The sequence below is a fragment of the Mirounga angustirostris genome, unplaced genomic scaffold, assembly GCF_029215605.1.
Source record: "Mirounga angustirostris isolate CCGP_5_RB_7025 unplaced genomic scaffold, mMirAng1.0.hap1 SCAF_3, whole genome shotgun sequence".
NCBI lineage: Eukaryota > Metazoa > Chordata > Mammalia > Carnivora > Phocidae > Mirounga > Mirounga angustirostris.
This window is the reverse complement of record NW_026991711.1, coordinates 72727997-72747870: the sequence shown is the minus strand read 5'-3', so window position 1 is coordinate 72747870 and position 19874 is coordinate 72727997. Positions and strand designations below refer to the sequence as shown.

General features: G+C 49.8%; 1 protein-coding gene across 1 annotated transcript; it reads right to left on the bottom strand.

The window, feature by feature from the left end:
• Positions 1–7544: 7544 nt before the first annotated feature.
• Positions 7545–16955, bottom strand: URAD (ureidoimidazoline (2-oxo-4-hydroxy-4-carboxy-5-) decarboxylase). The gene is made up of 2 exons (XM_045868527.3): positions 16781–16955; positions 7545–8472 (listed from the first exon to the last, which is right to left on the bottom strand). The coding sequence occupies exons 1-2, from the start codon at positions 16953–16955 to the stop codon at positions 8126–8128; spliced, it is 522 nt and encodes a 173-aa protein (XP_045724483.1). The 3' UTR covers positions 7545–8125.
• Positions 16956–19874: the final 2919 nt, after the last annotated feature.

Below are 19874 nucleotides of genomic sequence, written 5' to 3'. Positions count from 1 at the left end.
CCCCAAACAACTGTCACTGCTAATCGGTTATTTTCTTCCCCCAGAAAAACTCTTGCCTCTCGCAGGACATAAATGAGGACCCTAGCTTCAGGCTGCACCTCCGAGTTCATCTCACATTTGGGATTTAAGTTAAATTAAGGCAATTAATTTTTTAAAAAGCTTTTCCATCCAAGACTCAAAACTGTCAAACCAAAGAGTCTGTGGTAGAAGTCAGACTAGTGGAGGGCAGTAACAGAGGGGGGCAAAAAGGGGTTGCTAGAGTGCTGGCAAAGTTCTCGGTTCTTGAGCAGGGTGCTGGTTGACACAGTATGGTGTCTGCAAAGATTCAGCGAGCCCACACGGACATCTTTATTTTACTTAAATAAGTGGTTAAAAATCAAGGAAAGAAGAGCCAGAACTTCTGCTAATATGTATCTAGGTATATGTCATATATCATACCTTTGTCTTAAAAACACTTTCTGCTTTACACAGTAAAACACTATCCGAAGAAAATTGTCTTTCATCTCTAGGAGTCCGAAAGGGAACCCGGGCCATTAGTAACGATTGCTTCTGAAGAGCTCCGAGTAGGGAAGAGTTGAGAAAGGCTCCTCCCTGGTTTTGAAGCACTGTGTCAAGGAGCCCAGGGCTCGGTGGCGGCTGCTGGGACCTATGTTGTGCGGCCTGGCTCGGGAACTGCCCCGACAGGAACGCAAGGCGATGCGAGTCGTCTTGTGCACTCGCCCATCTCTGTTTAGCCGCCGCAGGGAGTGGACCCTTGGTAGCCTTCCAAGCCTTCTCTCCAAGCCCAGCCCGCGCTGCCAGGCTAGGATTTGAGGATCGCAGCGGCCCAGTCCGCAGACTGGGCAAGACGTCTGGGTGGCTTTGAACGCTCCTGGAACCAGCGGGACGCTAGCCGCTCATCTGCAGATCTGCACTTGTCGGTTCTCATTGTCAAGCACTCTCTGGTATTTGTTATTTCACCTTCTCATCTCTGGAGAGCTCCTTCCAGTGCCCTTTATCTCCCTCGACCCTCACATCTCCCTAAATGGGGAACAAAGCTGGTGTTCGTGTCTCCATTTTACAGATGACACCCATCAAAGCTGCAGAGTGGAGAGAGGCCAGGCTCAAGTAGGATCTGAACTAGCCCAGGGCTGTGGGACCTCCTGCTTGCTGGTCCCTCCCGTCCTTTGCCTTTCCTAAGGAAGATGCTTCAAAATCAGGGGTCGGTGGAAGGTCAGAGAGCTGAGCACTCAAGAGGTGGGAGACAGAGCAGGTCCTCCATGAGGACCTACCCGCCTGGCCCAGACAGCTGAGTGTCATTGGACCTCTCGAGAAATAAAAGAGGAAATACATTGCAAGTCCCATTACAGAACCCAAATCATTGAGTTGGGGGACAGGGGGAGACAGGGGGAGTCTGCAGTCCTGATGAGAATGGGCTGAGAATGTGGGAGGTTAAATGGTGGGCACTGCAGACTTTTGATCTACCAAACATCTTCCTCCTCTTCCTGGAGACACAATTCCTCTTTCTGTCCCCCCCACAACCCCCTCCCAAGCCTCGAGCTCTGGAAGCCGAGGCCCAGGATCAAGCCTGTGTCTTCGGAATGTGGGCATTCTTTGGAACAATCACTTTATTGGGGACAGCCATTCCCTCCGCCCTGCAGTGGCCGCTTCCTGCGTTTTTATGGCCCGGCCGCGGCCGCTGGCTAATTGTCCCGGTTTTCCAGCTGTGTCTCTGTGCTCTGGCCCCGAGAAAGGGTTCTGGCCTGCCCGCCCAAATGCTTTGGGAGCGGCCAGGGTTGCTCTGGCCCCAGGGGTCACGCCAGGCCCCAGCACTGGCTGGACCACAGGTAAACCCGAGGCTCACCTGGGGTGCAAGAGCTGGAGAAAGGAAATCATGGTGAAAAAACAATTGGTTTTCTTCATGGCAGATGGGCCTGCCTGGCAGGTAGCACACCCCTCCTCCCCCAAGGCCCTGGGTCTGGGCTGTTTGGTGAGGGAAGGAGCCTCTACTGATGTTCTTGGACAAGCGCCTCCGATTGGAAATGTCTCACATCCGGTTGCCCTCTTAACCAAGAGGCCGTTCTGGGTCCCCAAGAGGTAGGGTGGCAGGGGCTGTCAGAGAGCAGTGGAAGGTGGCTGATGAGAAGGAAGTCTGGGTGTCTTTTTGTCGTGATGGCTCAGCCTCTGGTGGGTCTTTGTCAGGGGCCTATCCTCTGGAGGCCTGCTCTGGATGGGACTCTGCCAGCCTTTGGGTGCAGATGTGTGGCCTGGAAGGACGTAGGTACCACCTGCATCAGAGCCCCAGGGGAGAGCTTTCTCAGTCCAGGACCCAAGGAGCTTGGCGGCTTTCTTAGAACCTTTTGGCCTGAGCTGAGAACTGCCTGGGCTGGTCGTCCCCAACCTCTCTGCTCAAGGCTCCTTTCCAGCCAGTACCTCTGGTCTCCAAGCAGCTGCCCCGCCAGAGAAGCCTTCAGCAAATTGCTCTGGAGGAAGCACACTGGTGGCAAGCTTGGGGCTGGGGTTGGGCTGAGGCTGAATGTGACCCCATGGAGCCAGTGCTAAAGCAAGCTTTTAAGGGCAGGAGTGGGTGGGAAGAAAGAGACCCAGGTAAATAAAGCATCAGGAAGACTATAGGGCAGCCACAACTCAGTTATCAAAGGGACGTCCCTTTGTTGCTAACATTGTAAAGGCCATTCAACATTCCTTGGAGAGGGTCAGGGCTTCCAGAATTCCGGCTGGTGGCAAGGGCAGGGGCGCAGGGCGGGGGTGGGGCAGGGGAGCGTGAGGCACAGGAAGGGGCGGGCTGCTTCCCTAGGCAGATGGGACACTCCTTGAATCCACAGATCATTGACAGGACTCTCTCCCTGCTCAAAGGTCCCCAGTGTTTGCTCCAGCTTGGGGGACCCTCCTTTGCCCCATATTTGTAGCTCCTGAAAACTGGGGCACCTGTGACCCTTGTAACCCAGGTAGGGCGGGCCATCTCTGTCCCTTAGCATGCAAGTCTACTTTCGGAATCCCGTTCAGATCAAGGGAATTATCCAAATAGTGCAACGCTTCTGTTCTCCCTCTCCTCCTCTGCGCAGGAAATCCTCACCCTTCATTGACCTGGATTCCCGGGATAATTAAGGAAGATTGAGAAAGAAGAGAATGTGGTTTGGTACAATTGGTCAGCTTGGCAATCTACATTGCTGTGGAGAAATGACTCGATCTCTACTTAATTTGGTGGTTAGGGAGTTCTTCAGCCACTGCACACAATCAGCAACTCCCCTGCACAAAGAAAGGCTCAATAATGGGTGGCTTGACCGCAACACCCCCACCCTGCCCTGCCAAGGCCCACTCAGCTAACATCTCTGCGAAGGAAATCGATGGCAGTGTCCTTTCTGTGGGGCGTCCCCAGAGTCCATTCCCTGCTCAGCCCCATCAGGCCGCAGTGGATCCCAACATGTTCATTCTGAACAGCAGGGAGGGCCGCAGCTGTCCACAGCTGCCCAGGCTCCCCTCACAGGAGCAGATGTGTCCCTGCCCCCATTGGAGTCAAGAATGTCCCCCCGCCCCACCCTCCGCGGCAAACTGAGTGTCTGGGCTTCTCTACCTGAGGAAAAGTTCCCGAATTTGTGGGAGGTCATTAGTGGACTAAAGTTTTACCACTCGGGGAGAGAAGGTGCAGGAGCTTGGGGAAATCCACTGCCTTATTCCTCTCTTAGAGGGACCAACACCAGGCTTTCTTAACCAAGGCAAGGAATTTACAGTTTTTATTATGCTCTTCTATCCAAAATATATTCTTTTTCTCTTTTTTAAAGATTTTATTTATTTATTTGAGAGAGAGAGAGTGTACATGAGAGGGGGGAGAGTCAGAGGGAGAAGCAGACTCCCCGCCGAGCAGGGAGCCCGGTGAGGGACTCGATCCCGGGACTCCAGGATCATGACCTGAGCCGAAGGCAGTCGCTTAACCAACTGAGCCACCCAGGCGCCCCATATCCAAAATATATTCTTAAAGCCCGAAGATTTAGGAAAAGAAAGAGCCTTAAGAGAGGGGGTGATATTCGGGAACAGAAATCTGGTTTTACTCATTGGGTGAATGTCATGAAAATAAGTGCTGGTGGGCTGCTTTAATTCTTTCTTCTGAAATTAGAGTCTGTGGTCAGTGTGGAGGTATTGTATAACCCACTCTCGTTCTGTGTGATGGATGAGCACTGAGAATGCTTTAAAGTCCCTCAAGTGAGGGCCTTAGGGTCTCACCCAGGAGGAAAACTCTTGATGCTGAGGAGAATCAGGCTCTTGGGTCAGCAACAGCTAAACGTTATCACTTGCTCTTGACGTGGAAGACTTTCAGTTACCATTTGTTCACTCACCAACGTCTGTGCCTAGAGTGACCTTTGCTTATCATATGAAAATATGTTCCGAGGAAGCCCTACATGGTAGGCTTTATGAGGCTGAGGGAAGGTTCAGCTCTCCTTGAATTACTGGGCCCAGGAGGAAGCTACTCTCCCTGGAGGGGAGACAGGGGACTTACTGTCTGTGTAGCACTTCCACTTTATAGAGGAGAAACCCGAGGCTCAGAGAGGTCGGGCGACTTTCCCAAGGTCACACAGCTAGCTGTTCCAGTCCCTAAAACTATAGGTACAGGAACATAGGTACATTCTTTGCAACCCATAAGGCTCTGTATGGATGTTAATTATTACTAAGGCTGCTGGTGCCACCCTGGAAACAGAAAACCAAGTAGATGTTTCCTGGAATCCAAACTCCCCACTCCCATCCTCCCCCCACCAAATAGTATCAGAACAATCAGGTTCTGCTGTTGCAACATTTCGGACTACTTCCCGCATCCTACTTATTTCTCTCTTTTCTCAGACACCTGCTAACTGCTGTTTATTAGTTTATTGAATGGCGAATTTTCCGTAAATTCCATCCCAAAATTTTCTCCAATTACCAAAGAAGGTGTTCATCTACTCCTGTCCAACAGTAAATACTTTCTAAAAAGAGCTCTTTATTTTTGAATTGGAACTGATATCCTAAGGCTGATCTCTGGAAGTGTGTCAAATTTAAAATGAGTAAAGAGGGGCGCCTGGGTGGCTCAGTTGGTTAAGCGACTGCCTTCGGCTCAGGTCATGATCCTGGAGTCCCGGGATCGAGTCCCGCATCAGACTCCCTGCTCAGCGGGGAGTCTGCTTCTCCCTCTGATCCTCCCCGTCTCATGCTCTCTGTCTCCCATTCTCTCTCTCTGATAAATAAATAAAAAATCTTTAAAAATAAAATAAAATGAGTAATTTATGCAAAGAAATTGTGTTGCTTCCCCCCCCCCACCTTCCCTTCTTCCCATGACAGTGTCCGTGGACATCTTTTGGACACATAGACCAAAAAGAGGGCTTCTCTGGGCAAATAAAAGGAGGCCCCCCATTCGGTTTGTCGGTTACACATGTGCATGCCAAGCTCGGATTGGGCTCGTGAATTCCGAGCAGGAGCGCTCTCAGGTCTTTTCGCTTAGAGCACAGGCCGGGTTGGGGTTGGACATTTTAAGAGGGAAGTGAAAATTGGCGAAGCAGTCCCCGCACCTGGAAAGGGAGTGTGCTTGGAAGGTCTGAAGGGTTAGGGAAACTGAAATCAGCTCCTCGCCTTCCAACTGTTTTTAGCATTACTATTGCGTGTGTGTGTGTGTGTGTGTGTGTGTGTTTTAACGAATTAGTAAGTAAAGTCTTAAATTATCCACCCTAGAATCTGCACCAACTGGGACCCCAGACGCCAAGCGCGCTCGGGCCACCGCGCCGCCTCGGCTGGTGCGCACGCGGAGGCCCCAGACGGTGGCCCGCAGTCTCCGCCATCCGGGTTTGTCTCCCGCATCCTGCGCACCGGGGCGCGGAAACGAGAAACGCCTCCGCCAGGCCAAGGCCAGCAGAAGCCCAGGGCGTGTTGCTGTGTGAGCCCACAGAAAACTGCTCTCCCAGACCTTGGCAGCCACAGGTGACCCGCTCGCCCAAGACCCGGCCGCGGCCTCTTTGCTCCTACTGGAGAAAAAAGCATGAGCTGCCAGCGGGTTTTGCCAAGGCCCTTGCCAGCCCGGCGCCCACGTCCCGCGTCCTGCGCCCGCCGGCAAGCCTACAAGTGCTCAGGAGTCTTTGGGGGAAGCCCCGCTCAGCCGGCTCTGCATCCCCTCCCACCTCCCAGCTCCTCTGAGGGGGCGGATCCAGGGTCTTCCCGCAGCGTATCTCCTCCTGCAGAAAGAAACCATTTCGGACAAGCTTTGATATGTAACTGTGATTGAGGACACCCAGGTCGTGCTGGAGAGGTCCAGATCTCGTGTACACTCAGTCTACAATTACAGCTGGAAATGTCCCCCCACCCCCACCCCCCAGGCCCGGGAAGCCTGGCTCTCTTAGGTGGAGCACATTTACACGGACAGTCCAGACACTGCAATGGGGGCCCACAACGCCGGACTCGTCCTAGGGTTGGACAGGGTGGCTTGAATATAGTGGATCAGTGTGAGCCTCAGACCCATCCCGTGGCACTTGTATCCTGGGCCCCCAAGTTGCCCGGTCTAAAGGGAAACAGGAGGCTAGCCCCAGGCCTGAGGGGTCCCCTGTTGCCTTGGGGTCCTAGAGCACAGGAACTGAGTCATCAAGCTGCCTTTGGGTAGTGTGCCCTTGGTGCTCTTGCCTCCGGGGAAGGCATCTGGCACGGGCCCAGGCAGAGGAGGCCCTGGCATTTAGTCTACAGGGATGTTGCTAGCCACGGCTCACTCCCCTGGCACCCCACCTAGCCCCGACGGCAGCTCCTGGCCTTCCCCCTTCCCCGGAGCAGAGAACGCCTGTAAGGTGGGAAAGGGATGGAGGTTCCTTGTTTGAAATGCCTGGTGTGGTCAGAGCGGCTTCTTTCTGTGGGGTTCAGCCCCCCAACCAAGCTGAGGCCACACTGCTTTTTGTGAAAAGGTTTTCTTGGTGCGGTTGCTGCTGCTACCCCAGACCTGGGTGGTCCCTAAAGGAGGTTCAGTCTTCAAAAGGGCCAAACTCTGCCTTCACTTCTTACCCTGTCTGCATCTAGGAGGACGGGTGTGGCTTGTTTCTCCTCTGCCAACAGAAGCTTAAGTCGTGTTCTTTGGGGTCGGATAGACCTTCCAGTGTGTGGGGGTGAGAGAGAGTGTGTGTGTGATGACCCCCTTCTGCAGGAGTGGACATTGGGGCCCTCAGTGCAGACAGCTCGGGAGCCCCAGGGTTGATAAGCTCCTCAGAACCGGCCTCCTCCCACCAGAAAGATTGCAATGGGCACCACTTTCCTCCATTACCTGCTTTGTCAGCGCTATGGGAGGTGGTTCTCATCTTCACCTCGGAGGCCAGAATATCCAGCACTACTCAATGGGTATTATTAAATTATTTTTTATTTTATTATTAACTTTTTAATGACCGATGGGTCTCCCGGGGCAGCCTGAGGTTCTGTCAAGCCAACTCTCAAGGGCCGACCTCTGGGAGAGTCGGGGAGGCCGCCCGCCCCTGACTTTTAGGCCCATCCACCTTGGAGACACCCCCACTCCCACCCCTCTCTCAAGAGTGACTGTGGCAGCCACTCCGCCTGCCCCTACGGGGCGCCTTCCCAACGCTGGCCCATCGCGAGGCTCCCATCCGCCCACCGACCCCCACCCTCGGCTTCCCCGGCGCGGAAGACCCAAATCAGTACTTTGCTTTTCTCACTCCGGCCCCCGTAGGCGCCGTGAGAAACCTACTTCTGCTCACATGTTAATGTCGGGTACAGCAAATGAGGTGGGAGAAGAAAAAACAGACAAACCACTGTGGAATAAAAAGATTCCTTTTCCGCCCGTTTTGCTTCGCAGCTCGGGCTTCGCAGGAGAGGATGCGGCGCCAACAAGGGCTGGATAAGCGCTTTGGAATCCACAAAGGCGGGTGGCGTCAACGCGCTGCAAAGGGAGTGGAGAATTGAGGCAGTGAGCTGGATAAATGGGGGGCAAAGCACGAACCTATATAGCTATTTTGGCAAAGCGTGCGCGTGGGGGGGGGGAGGACAAAAGGGCTCATTATTCGTGCGATGGCTTCAGTTGTCCCCTCCCTTTGGGCGCGTGTGGACGCCGTTCCGGGCCTGCGCCAGCCTCGCGTCCCTACGCGTCCCGGCGGGCGCCCCGGGTCGCGGGCTCGCGCGGCCGCTACGGCGTGGCTGGGTGGGCGCCCAGGAGCTCGGCGAGACGCAGGTGGCCGATCTTCTTCACCTCGCCCAGGGCGGTGCGCAACTCCTGCGCGGGCGGACGGGGCAGCCGGCGCGCCAGCTCCCGCCGCACCGCCGCCGGGTCGCTCAGACGCGCGGCGAGCACGAAGGGGAAGCCGAAGCGCGCGCGGTACTGCGCGTTGAGCTCCGCCAGCCGGCGCCGCTCGTCCGCGCCCAGGCTCGTCAGGCCCGCGCTTCTCTGCTCGCGCTGCGAGTCGGCGGTGAGCGTGCCCCGCTGCAGCTCGCGGCCCGCCAGGTCCGGGTGGCAGCGCAGGATGCCCTCTTGGCCTGCAGGGAAGCACAGACACGCGGCGGGGGCACGTTACCGCGCCGCGGGGAGGGCGCACCGGGCTGCCTGCGGGCCGAGCCCGGCCTCCTGCCCCGCCCGAAGAGGGCCTCGCGAGCGAAGCAGGGTCTTCAGGAGGTGACAAAGGGGCAACAAGGGGTGTCCTGGAGGTGCAGGGGTGCCCACTGCAACCGCCCCTCAAACACGTCCCGAACCTTCGGACGCCCCTCCGTCCCAACTTCAGGGGCCTCCGCCTGGACCCAGAGGCGGGGCGGGAAGTGACAAGTTTGTCCTTTGAGACCTTGGGGCAAGAAGAGCGGAGGGGAGAGGCCAGTGGGGCTCGGAATTTACGACTTGCTCGGGAGGGAGCAGGGACGCGATAAGGAGACCGAGCATTTCGTATCTTTTCAAAGTCCTTTGCTCTCAAGGGGGCTTTGATGTCGAAGAGGGCCGGACACAAGGGCCTGAAAACTTCCTGCAAAAGCCACAGAATGGGTTTCGTTCTGTTCCAAAGGAGAAGGGCGGGGAGGGTCCAGAGGGATAACATCCATGGGGCTTGGCAAATAAATGTCCAGGATTTTGTGATCCTAAGTGTGAGTTTGGGGCTTCTGGAATCAAGCATCCAAAGAGCCTTACAGATGATTAACTGCAAAGAAGCCCATTTCCAGCCGGAATTCCACAGCCCTTTGAATGAAAGTGACTTCTCCTTTTAGGAAAATAACACCCACTCACCACCCACCCTGTCTGAGGCTGTTTCCCCTCCTCCAACTGTAGGTCCCAAAGACACTGCAGAGACTACCTTGGAGTTTTCTTGGAAGATAGTTTCTCATAATCTCCTAGGCCTAAAATTGGAAACCCGTGGTGTGATACCTGAGATTTTCAATCCGAATCCAGGGAGTTTTCCTGAGCCCCGGCCAACCATTTTGCTTAGCTCTCTGAAGAGAGAATTCGAATCCTCAAGGCTGGGCAAGATTTCAGATATGGTGAGCAGACAGCCGTAATCTGTACAATGAGGGTAATGACACCTAACTTGCTGAGTAGCTGTGAAGATTAGAGACCATTCATTTTCCTAAAACACAGTGCCTAATGCTAGCAAACATCCAATAAACAGCCATTATTATTAGTTGTAGTAAACACTGTAACTGGACTGTGGTGCAGCTGGGAGTATCTGACCGTGGCACTGGGATTAGTCATGAGTTGGAAAAGGAGGTCATTTAAAACTCACTCTAGTTATGGCATAAACCTCCCGGTACTCAATCCTTACAGTTTCTGCCTAATTAAAGAATGATTGGGATGGCACCATCTAACTCAGACAGTTGCCAGGTCGGGATAACTGGGGGGTGGGGTGGGGAACATCTGCATTGAAGAGAGCATTCGGTGAAAGCTCAATGGGCTTAGGTGACCTGCCCAAGGTCACTTACCTAGTAGCTCAAATGCCAGGCGATTTGGGGGCACTGGCTGTCCCTACAAGGTTAAGGGACGCTTATTTAAATGAAACTCGCGTCACCAATCCTTCCATCTCTACAACACCACTATTTTAGACCTCCTCTTATGGGCCCGGGCCCCGGGGCACTGCAAATGTGAGGTGGTTCTTTTCTGTTTCCTGCCTCCAGCCCAGTCCAGGTGGGGTGAAAATGAAGGTGTTACCTGCACTCCCCGCCCCAACCCCTGGTCCTGGAGGTTGGCTGTGCCCAGCGGGCAGCTGTCATGCAGAATCTACTCCGCACCCACCCGGCCCTGGGCCCCGCAAATGCCGGCTGGGGAATAGGGAAACAGAGTCCTGGGCCGCTCTACAGGTCCAGACCCGGAGGGCTCTCCCTGGCTCCCCCTCTTTGCATATTCAGGTTTTCAAAGCAGCCTGTAGACGGTGGGGGGGGGGGGCGCTAGCTGAGACCCAGTCTTCTCACCCACTCCCCCTCTCTTAGTTTCCTTTCCCCCCCTTACTTCTTATTCTCTAGAAGCCCAACTTGAGCTTGGGGGAAGTAGTTAGCTATTGGTGGGTGGTGCCGTTTTGGGGGTCCTTCCCCAGCGGACTAGCCTAGCTGAGAGCAGAGCAGAGAGAGATGGAGGTGCAGCGGGGCTGCTCCCATGCACACCAGACCTGCCTTTTTCCTTTTTGCTTTTGCACCTCACTTCCCACTTCCCTGGGTTCGTCTTCCCTCTTGAAAATGCCGCCTGGGGTTAATATTTGCCTAGAATTGAGCCTGTGTTTTACACTGTTTGCGGGGAGGAGAGGGGGAAGAGGAGAGAAGGGAGACCCAGAAAAGGGCAGAGCAAAGAGAAGAAAACACACACACACACACACACACACACAGCTGCAGATAAAAAGAGAAAGGTACAGGGAGTCCATTAGAGGATGGTAGCTCAGAAAAAAAGAGAACCTGATCCCGTCCAACCAGACTCCCCCTTTATTGTCCCACAACACTGAGCCCATGAGTACTCCCGGGCGGGGGAGGCACTGACCCAGCTCAGTGTAGTGTCTTGTGGTTCGCAGGACCATTTGAATGCTGCCTGTTCTTCAGTCTTTCCTAAAATCCTACTGCCTGTGTCACTGGCATGTCACATGTAGAGATGTAGGTGTAGACATGTATTATTTGCTATGACCACAAGTCATGCATCTTTGCATCTAGGAGAGTACCTGGCACAGAGCTGACTCTCTCTATTTCAATAGGAGAACAGAGCAGGCAATTGGCTTAGAACCCCACTGCAGGCCACCAGGGTCCCGACATCAGTAGGAACTAGTGTGTTCTCCCTCCTGGTACAATGGATCATCTGTCTCTTCTGTTGTGTTCCTGAAGCCAGCCCCTCTTTTCATCTCAAGACTACAATTTCAAACATCCATTTCTCTTCCCCACCCCCTGCTCTGCTTTATCCTCATCAACACACAAACATGCCTTAGAATCGCTCATCCCATCAAGAAATTTAAAACCCACCTTTGATTCCCTATTGTCCTCTAGTTTCTCCCTCTATCTCTGCTCCTCCTTACAGCAAACTCCTCAAAGGAGTTGTCTACTCAGTGTTCCCCCCTTTCTCACCTCCTATTCCTCCATTCATTCTATTAAGCTTTCAGCCCCACCAACCAACCAATGTGCACTCATCAGGGTCACAGATGATGGACATCTTGCCCAAGCCCAGTGACCAGTGCTCTGTCTTCTTCTTCCTCAGCCTCTTGGGAGAACGTCACATGGTTGTTCCGCACTCCTTAAAAGGTTACCATCACTTGCCTCCTTTCTTCGATGGCTCTTGCTTTGCCAGATCACTAACACCAAAGTACCCCAGGACTCAGTACTTACATGTCTTCCCTTCTGTATTTACCCTGATGCCCAGATGTTCTCATTGGGTCCCAGGTCTTTAAATGCCATCGGTTTTGGGTTTTGTTTGTCTGTTTTTAAAAAATTTTATTTATTTATTTCAAGGGGGGAGAGAACGATGTGGTGGGCAGGGGCAGAAGAGAGGGAGAAGCAGGCTCCCTGATGAACAGGGAGCCCGCCCCAGGAATGCCATCAGTTTTTTTTATAACACCCAGATCCAATCTAGCCTACAGCTTTCCAATGAGTTCCTTTGTTACAGTCCATACGGACACTCAATATTTTCATTTGGATGATTATTAGGCACTTCAGACTCAACAAGCTCTCATTTTCCACCTTGTCCTCTCAATTGTAAAGTTTTCCTCATTGTCGAAAACAGCACTACTACCCATTCAGTTACTCAGATTAAAAATTTAGAAGTTATCCTTAATTTCTCTTTGTTTTTGACCTGCCTTCCCCCCAAATCCATCAAAAAAAAAACCCATTGAGGGGTAGCTGGGTGGTACAGTCGGTTGAGTCTCCACCGACTCTTGGTTTCAGCTCAGGTCCTGGTCTCAGGGTCCTGAGATCCAGCCCCTTGTCAGGTTCCTCACTCAGCAGGGAGTCTGCTTGAGACTCCCTCTCCCTCTGCCCCTCTCACCCCAACTTTCCCTCTCAAAAATAATTAAATATATCTTTAAAAAAATCTGTCAGTCTAGTATGGTGACTAACATAACATAATACAATACAATAAAATTTAATTTAATTTAAAAACTGCCAGTCTAAATTTAAAATGTATTCTGAGACTCCAATCACATCTCTCCATCTCTCCTGCTCCAACCTTGTCTAAATGAGCATCACCCCTCACTTTTACCACCTCCGCAGTCCTTCTACCTGACCTCTCTTTCCTTACATCTCTCTACTCTTCACTATTCTCCACGTACCATGGGCTTTCTGTGCTCCCAAAATGCCAAAAGTCTCAGGTTCCTTTTCTTAGATGGCCTTCTCCTAGATCTTAGACTGCTTCCTTCTCAGTTTTTTGGTTTTAAGCTCAAATGTCACTTCCTAAGAAAGGTATCTTTTATTACATATTTTCTTCTAATAGTTTCTAGAATGTGAAATTACCTCACTTATTTATGTTAATCCTGTCTCTACTAGAATGTACCTCATTGAAGGTAGACACTTGTCTTGTTCACTGTTCTATCCCCAATGCCTGGGACAATTCCTGGGTCACAGTGGGCACCTGACCAACACATCACTCTTAGGAAGGAGTGCTATATATTTTTTTTGATTGCACACATTTCTTTGAAGATTTTACTTATTTATTTGACACAGAGAGACAGCGAGAGAGGGAACACAAGCAGGGGGAGTGGGAGAGGGAGAAGCAGGCTTCCCGCTGAGCAGGGAGCCCGAGGCGGGACTCGATCCCAGGACCCTGAGATCATGACCCGAGCCGAAGGCAGACGCTTAACGACTGAGCCACCCAGGCGCCCGATTGCACACGTTTTAATAGTCTCTTCTGAATACCTTATAGTCTGCATTTCAGGAAATTATTAGTATCTTTTTTAATTCATTCAACAACTATGTTCTGAAATAAGTATTAAGTAATAAATTATGGAACCATTGCCATTTTGAAATGTCACAAGGAAATAACACGATTAACCCTCTTTTATGAGAGGGTTTTTTGTTGTTTTTTTTTAACACAGATCAATACTGAACTGGTTTGTTATTGACTGTGGTGGGGGGATGGGGGCTGTGGGTATGGGTGGGTGTTTCAACCATCTTCCCTTTGCTTTTGCCATGCGTGCCCCTTGCCTGGAAATCAGGAACTGATCGGCTCCAAAAGGCACTTTGCCAATTAATGCTAGAGCTGAATATTAATCCTGGACTGCCACCTACTGACCAGTAATCATCACAGTGCAACTTAAATAGATTGCCAACCTTGGTTTACTCTAGAAAAAAGATTTTGGTTTCTGCTAATGGTAGAGAGATCATGTATAAAACAAAGCCTTAACCAGGTAGATCACCATATCCCGAACTTTTCTTTAAAGTGTCTTTTAGTTTTAGGATTCAAAGACTCTCTTACACCCAGTTTGTTCCAACCATGCAAAGATTAAAGCTAGACTAGTCAGTAAATCCCATTTTATTTGTTTATTTAAACAGCCAAACATAGGATCTGGGACATCAAGCATTAACGTTAACTGAATAAATTCCTGAATGAATAGATGAAACCCCTAGAAACTGTTTCTAGACTGTTCTTCTGATTCTCTAAAAATGCTTCAAAAGCTGTTGGGTTGACTATCAGGGTTTTGAATTCCAGTTCTGCCACTTTCTAGTTGTGTGTTCTTGATCAAGTTATTTAATCTCTTTGTGCCTCAGTTTTTCATCTGTAAAATGGGTATAATAATAATACTTGCTTTATAAGATTATTATAAAGATTAAATGAGTGGACAAATGCAAAATGCTGAGAAAAGTGCCTGAAACACACCAATAGTAAGGGTCAAATGCATTTTGGCTATTGTTATTATTAGTTGTCTATCTAACAACATCATCGTCATCGTCGTCCTCATAATCATCATCGAGATGATTAGATACAGTGTAACCCCCCCCATACAGCGTTGAAGCTCTGGTCCCAGCTGCCTAAGAGAGTGTGGACACCGGCTTAGGGCTGAGAAGCAGGCTCCACCCACAGGGAGGTCTCTCCACAGAACAGTGTCTAGTGCAGAAGCAAACAACCCTCCAACTGCCTCTGGTCATTTTGTCCCACTGACCTGCCACTAAAGTCACTCCAGGGAAAATGTGTGGGGAAGGGGTAATACCAGGAACCATCATCTTCTAAAATCATTTTATGATTTCATCTTCTGAATCATTTCATGCATTTAAATCTTTAAGTCCTGGTATCCTGTTCACTGAGTGATGTAGGATTCTGACGCTGGCCAGAATGCCAAGTTCCCATTGAGTTAGGAGAGGGATCAAATACAAGCTTCAGGAGGGAGGGAGTGAATGCCAACTCAAATCCCACTTTGCTCAGGACTGTGATTGTATTTAACCTTAACTAGACCTTAACTAACCTTAACTAGAACCTCTGCTCAAACCAATCGGGGTCACTGTTGGTGGGAAAGAAGACAGAAATAGGGAAGTTTTAATTTTATTATCTAAGTTCCTGGCACAGTAAACCCTAAATAAATGTTGAATAACTGGATAAACCAGTGAATACTAGATTTAAATTATCCATGTGATACCTTCCCTCCCCAGCCCACCACCCCTCGGGTATTAAGACAGATATTGGGATTTTTCTCCTTTTTATTATTATTTTTTTAATTTTTAATTAATTATTTATTTATTTATTTTAAAGATTTATTTATTTATTTGAGAGAGCAAGAATGAGAGAGAGAGAGAGAGTACATGAGAGGGGAGAGGGTTAGAGGGAGAAGCAGGCTCCTCGCCGAGCAGGGAGCCCGATGCGGAACTCGATCCAGGGACTCCAGGATCATGACCCGAGCCGAAGGCAGTCGCTCAACCAACTGAGCCACCCAGGCGCCCCTCTCCTTTTTATTTTTAACTTGATATTAAAAAAATGCCATTCATAAGGCATTCACACCCTTTAAAAATTCTTTCCCTCTGGCCTAGAAGGTTTTCATTTGACCTGCATTTTCCTGTCAGACATTTTGAACATGGGTTCTGGTGGCTTCTTGCTCTTTCCGGCTCGCTCTGCAGGCTGTGGGCTGACAAGGGGAGCCCCTTCGCTCATCAGGCTGGGGCTAACCATTCCTGTGAGTCATCAGGTATGAGGCTCTGGTGTCCGTCAGCCCCACTGATGCCTGAGCCCAGTGGCGGAGCTGAGAAAGGCCCTGAGAAGTGGGCGACTACCAACATAGTTCCGACATTACTGACAGTTAGAGTTTATAACACTGTCCTCCCCTCTTGCTAGATGTGCCTAAAATAAATTAAAATGTGTTCCTTCCTTGGGAGACCTTCACCTAACAATTGGAAACCATCCCGAATGTCTAACTCTGGACGGATAGGCAAGAGTCCGTTTGCTGGCCTCAGGAGTGGCTATTCTCTCCCCACTCCTCCACACACACACCAGATCTCTGTGGAAGGCCCCTCTGTGAAGGCAGCCCTTGTCCCTTGCTTCCCTTCAGGCTTTTCTGAAGATAGCCGGACAGCCCCGGAAGCAGCCCTGACTCTAAGCCTCGGCCTCTGAATCCTTGTGAGGCCCTGTGTCATTCTGAGTCATTGGGGTTAGCCTAAACCTCCACCTCTACCTCTCCTCACCCCACACCCAGAAGTGTCTCCTTTTCTCTCTCTACCCAGAGGAAATCAACAATTTCTTTCCCTTTCTCCAGAGGAATTCCTTCAGATTTTTGTCTTTTCCCCTTCACTCCCCCAGGGAGTTTCTGATCTGAATGAGTTTACTTTCCTCAGCAGTCCAGTCCAAACTGGCCCTTTCTGGTAAAAATGTCAGCCGTTTGCTCTTTCCCCTGGGCTCCTGAGATATTCTGATACTGGGCTGTCTCCTGTCTTGCATACAGGACATTCCCAAAGTGAACACACTTGGCTAAGAGAGGGTGGGCCTTCAGCCTGACCTTTGGCCTCCGAGCGACTGTGAGGCCTGAGGAGACAAGTGCCTGTTCTTCTTTCCTCTTGACCTCATAGCTTTAACATTTAACAGCTACTTTACCTGAGCCAACATATGTCTCTCTTTTTTTTGGGGGGGATTTTTTTTTTTTTTTAAGTAGCTCCTTGCCCAGTGTGGAGCCCAACAAGGGGCTTGAACTCATGACCCTGAGATCAAGACCGGAGCTGAGACCAACATATGTCTTTAACTCTACTTTTGGCCTAACACCTTGCAAGTGTCTGACTCCCATTTACTAAGTCTGAGGAAATTAAACCTGACGATAGAAATTGCTAATCAATATATCAACGATAAGCAACTCGGCTGAAATATCTAAAAATATTTTGATAAGCATATTTGAAATCCCTTTGTAGAGATTCTCAGCGTCCAGTGCTGAAGCCTTACCTGACTGTGGAAGGGCATCAATAAAGGCAAAAAAGTGCTTCTCTAAATCTTCCAAGTTGGAGAATGGGCGCTGGGACCAAACAGCAGCTGCAATCAGGGGACATCTCTCAATGACATTCCCAAACACATCCACAAATTCTCCGAAGTCCATGGAGTTGACCTTCTCAATGTCCATTGCTGGCACTCAACCCGAGGCAGCAGAACGACAGCTCCCCTCTTGAAAGTGAGTGACTCTGGCTCTGCTTACCAGCTTATACTTGCTGAATGTGCAAGCTTTTTTTTTATGCAACACCAGCCTGGCATGTTTTGAATGCCTCTGGCAGAAGCGGATCCACAATCCTTGTGTAATGAGCAAACACAGGCTAAGGTTCTAATCCAGGGAGTGGAGATCTCTACACGGGAAATGTTTCCCACCAAACCGTTCCCACAAAGCCGGGAGGGACCCTATTTCACTGTGGGCCTTCAAGCCAGAGAGACTTTTGGTATCATTAACATTTTAACGTCCAGGGTATCCCAGGAAGTTTTCTCTGATAACTCCAAGACAGGTCACAAGGTCACCCACTTAAAATTTGATTTCCCATGCGTCACCGCTAGAGAAGTCAGGTCGTGTGTTTTATCCTTTCTCTGTATCTCAGATGCTTAACATAATAGGTGCTTCATAGATGCTCGTTACACAGGATGTGCTGTCTAAGAAATAATTGTGCCCCGTTCTCAGTTGTCTCTCAAACAGCATTATGTGTTACTTTCTTCCTGAATATATATACATCTATCTGAAATCACCTTGCTTATTATACTTATTTGCATATCATCTCTCAGCCTCGATAATTCTATGAGTCTGGGGACGGTGCGTCTTGTTTGCCTCTGGGTCCTGGGTGCCTAGAACCGTGCCCACGGTAGGTACCCAATAAACACCATGGGGTGAATTAGTTGACCAAATGACCACATATATTAAATTTCTCACCCTAATAGCTTTCATGTATATTCAAAAAAAACAAAAAATACAGGGGAAGGTAAAGGCAAGGAAAAGAAGGGGTCAAAATTTTATTTTATTTATTTATTTATTTTTAACATTTTCTTTATTTATTTGACAGTGAGAGAGACACAGCGAGAGAGGGAACACAAGCAGGGGGAGTGGGAGAGGGAGAAGCAGGCTTCCCGCAGAGCAGGGAGCCCGATGCGGGGCTCGATCCCAGGACCCTGGGATCATGACCTGAGCCGAAGGCAGACGCCCAACGACTGAGCCACCCAGGTGCCCCAAGGGGTCAAAATTTTAAAATAAACTGCTGCTGTTTCCCGTTAGAACAAAAATAATGCAAACATATTTCTAAAAGCCATACTAGCTACATGTTTGCCTCCATCTGGGTCAAAACTCAAGGGCAGAGCAGCTCTTAGCATTAGTAAGTCAGTTACGTTTGCCACTGTGGTTTATGAGAGGCGGGTGACCATAGTTCCCTTGACAAGCTTTCAGCAACCACAGATTTTGGTTCCTCCCTCTGTTTGTAGACATTTTCCATCCCAGGTCCTCTCTGACTACCTGGGCCAAAAGGTCATGGCTGACAGAGTGGCCAAGACTTCATCTCTTGAAAAGGAGCTGATTAGATCTGCTTTTCCAAGAAGTAAATCCAGTGTCAGAAGACCGCCATTACTGGCTTGTCTTCATATGAGATTAACACGTATCTATAATGTACCCGAGTAAATGTGAAAACACACTGAATCCTGAAACGTGTACACAGTTTTGGGTGTAGAACCCAGTGTGGAGAGCACGGACCCAGGAGAGTTCTGATCCTGGCTCTGCCACTATGACCGGACATTTGGCAAGTTACTGAACTTTCTTTTCTTCAGTTTCTTTGTCTGTAAAATGGGGATAATAACGTATTTACCTTCTGGGATTTTGTGAAAGATGAGTGACTATACAGAAGTGCCTAAAACAGCTCCTTTACAGAGCACTACAGAGGCGTGGGCTAATATTTTCTGTGTACAATCTCTCCATTGGACCAACAACAGGATTTTCTCTTTCTTCCTTTCTGCCATTGGTCTTTTCCTTGTCTGTGCAGGCTTTGCTGCGCACCCACTTAACAGCCCAATATCCATTTCTTCCCCTCCTCCTCGAGGACGGCACCGCCCTGAGCCTCGGTTCACTCTAATGTGACCTGTTCAGCGTCTGCAATGTCCAAATAAGACTGTGGGGAGATAAGACTGAGGGGAAGTCTGGCTGGATCCCCACAACTGGTCTGTCCACGCTCCCCAGCCTTATTACAATCCTCATCCCTGGACTCTGGGAAAAGAAAGTAGACCAGAAGCCAAGAAAGAAGACCATCTTGGGTCCATGGCTCTTTGTCCCCCACCCCTCTAGCCTGATCCCTTACTAGTTCCTGCTCTTATCTCTGTACACTGAGGGTCTCCCCACCCCCAAAGGAGCTCCTGCCTGGGGCTTGGAGCCTGGGGGTTCTCAGTTCCTCTGAGAACAGCAGGAGATAGACATCTGAATTTGCAAGTAGAAACTCCTTCCACTCATGGCAATGCTGATACACAAGGGTAAGAAGGACCTCCCTACTGATATTACTACCTTTCTGGCACAGACTAGACACTGAACTTTTTATTTTGCTCTGTCTGTTGTATAATAATGAAACTCCAAATAACCTACTCACATTCGAACCTTCAAGACACAAAAAAGTTAAGGAATTAAAGAGTCGCAGACATAGAAACAATATTGACAACAACAACACAATACAAATTACTAATGCGGAACTCAGCAGCTCATGCCCCTGAGCTTAACTCAGCACTCTGGGCTTCACCTCTGTTGACTCTGACCAATCAGATCAATTGAAGAAATGGCACGTGCTCAGAAGGTAAGGCAATTTTCAGCTGAGCAAAAAGCTAATTTATTGAATAGTACACCATATAGAGGAGGATTGTGTGGTATACAGATTATATATCAATAAAGCTTTTTTAAAAGTGAAATGATATAAAGATGTAGCCTCATAATTTGTTTGACTGTACCAGATAGGATTCTTATGTCCAGTTGCTGAATATATTATATTTGATTTTATTATAACTTTTCTCTTAAGAGGTTTATAGCTGAACACGGAGAATT

Excerpts from the sequence above, each read along its gene's own strand:
- URAD (XM_045868527.3), bottom strand. The coding sequence starts at position 16,955 with ATGGACATTGAGAAGGTCAACTCCATGGACTTCGGAGAATTTGTGGAT. Across the intron at positions 8,473-16,780 it reads TGATGCCCTTCCACAGTCAG|GCCAAGAGGGCATCCTGCGC; the intron begins GTAAGGCTTCAG and ends GCTTCCCTGCAG.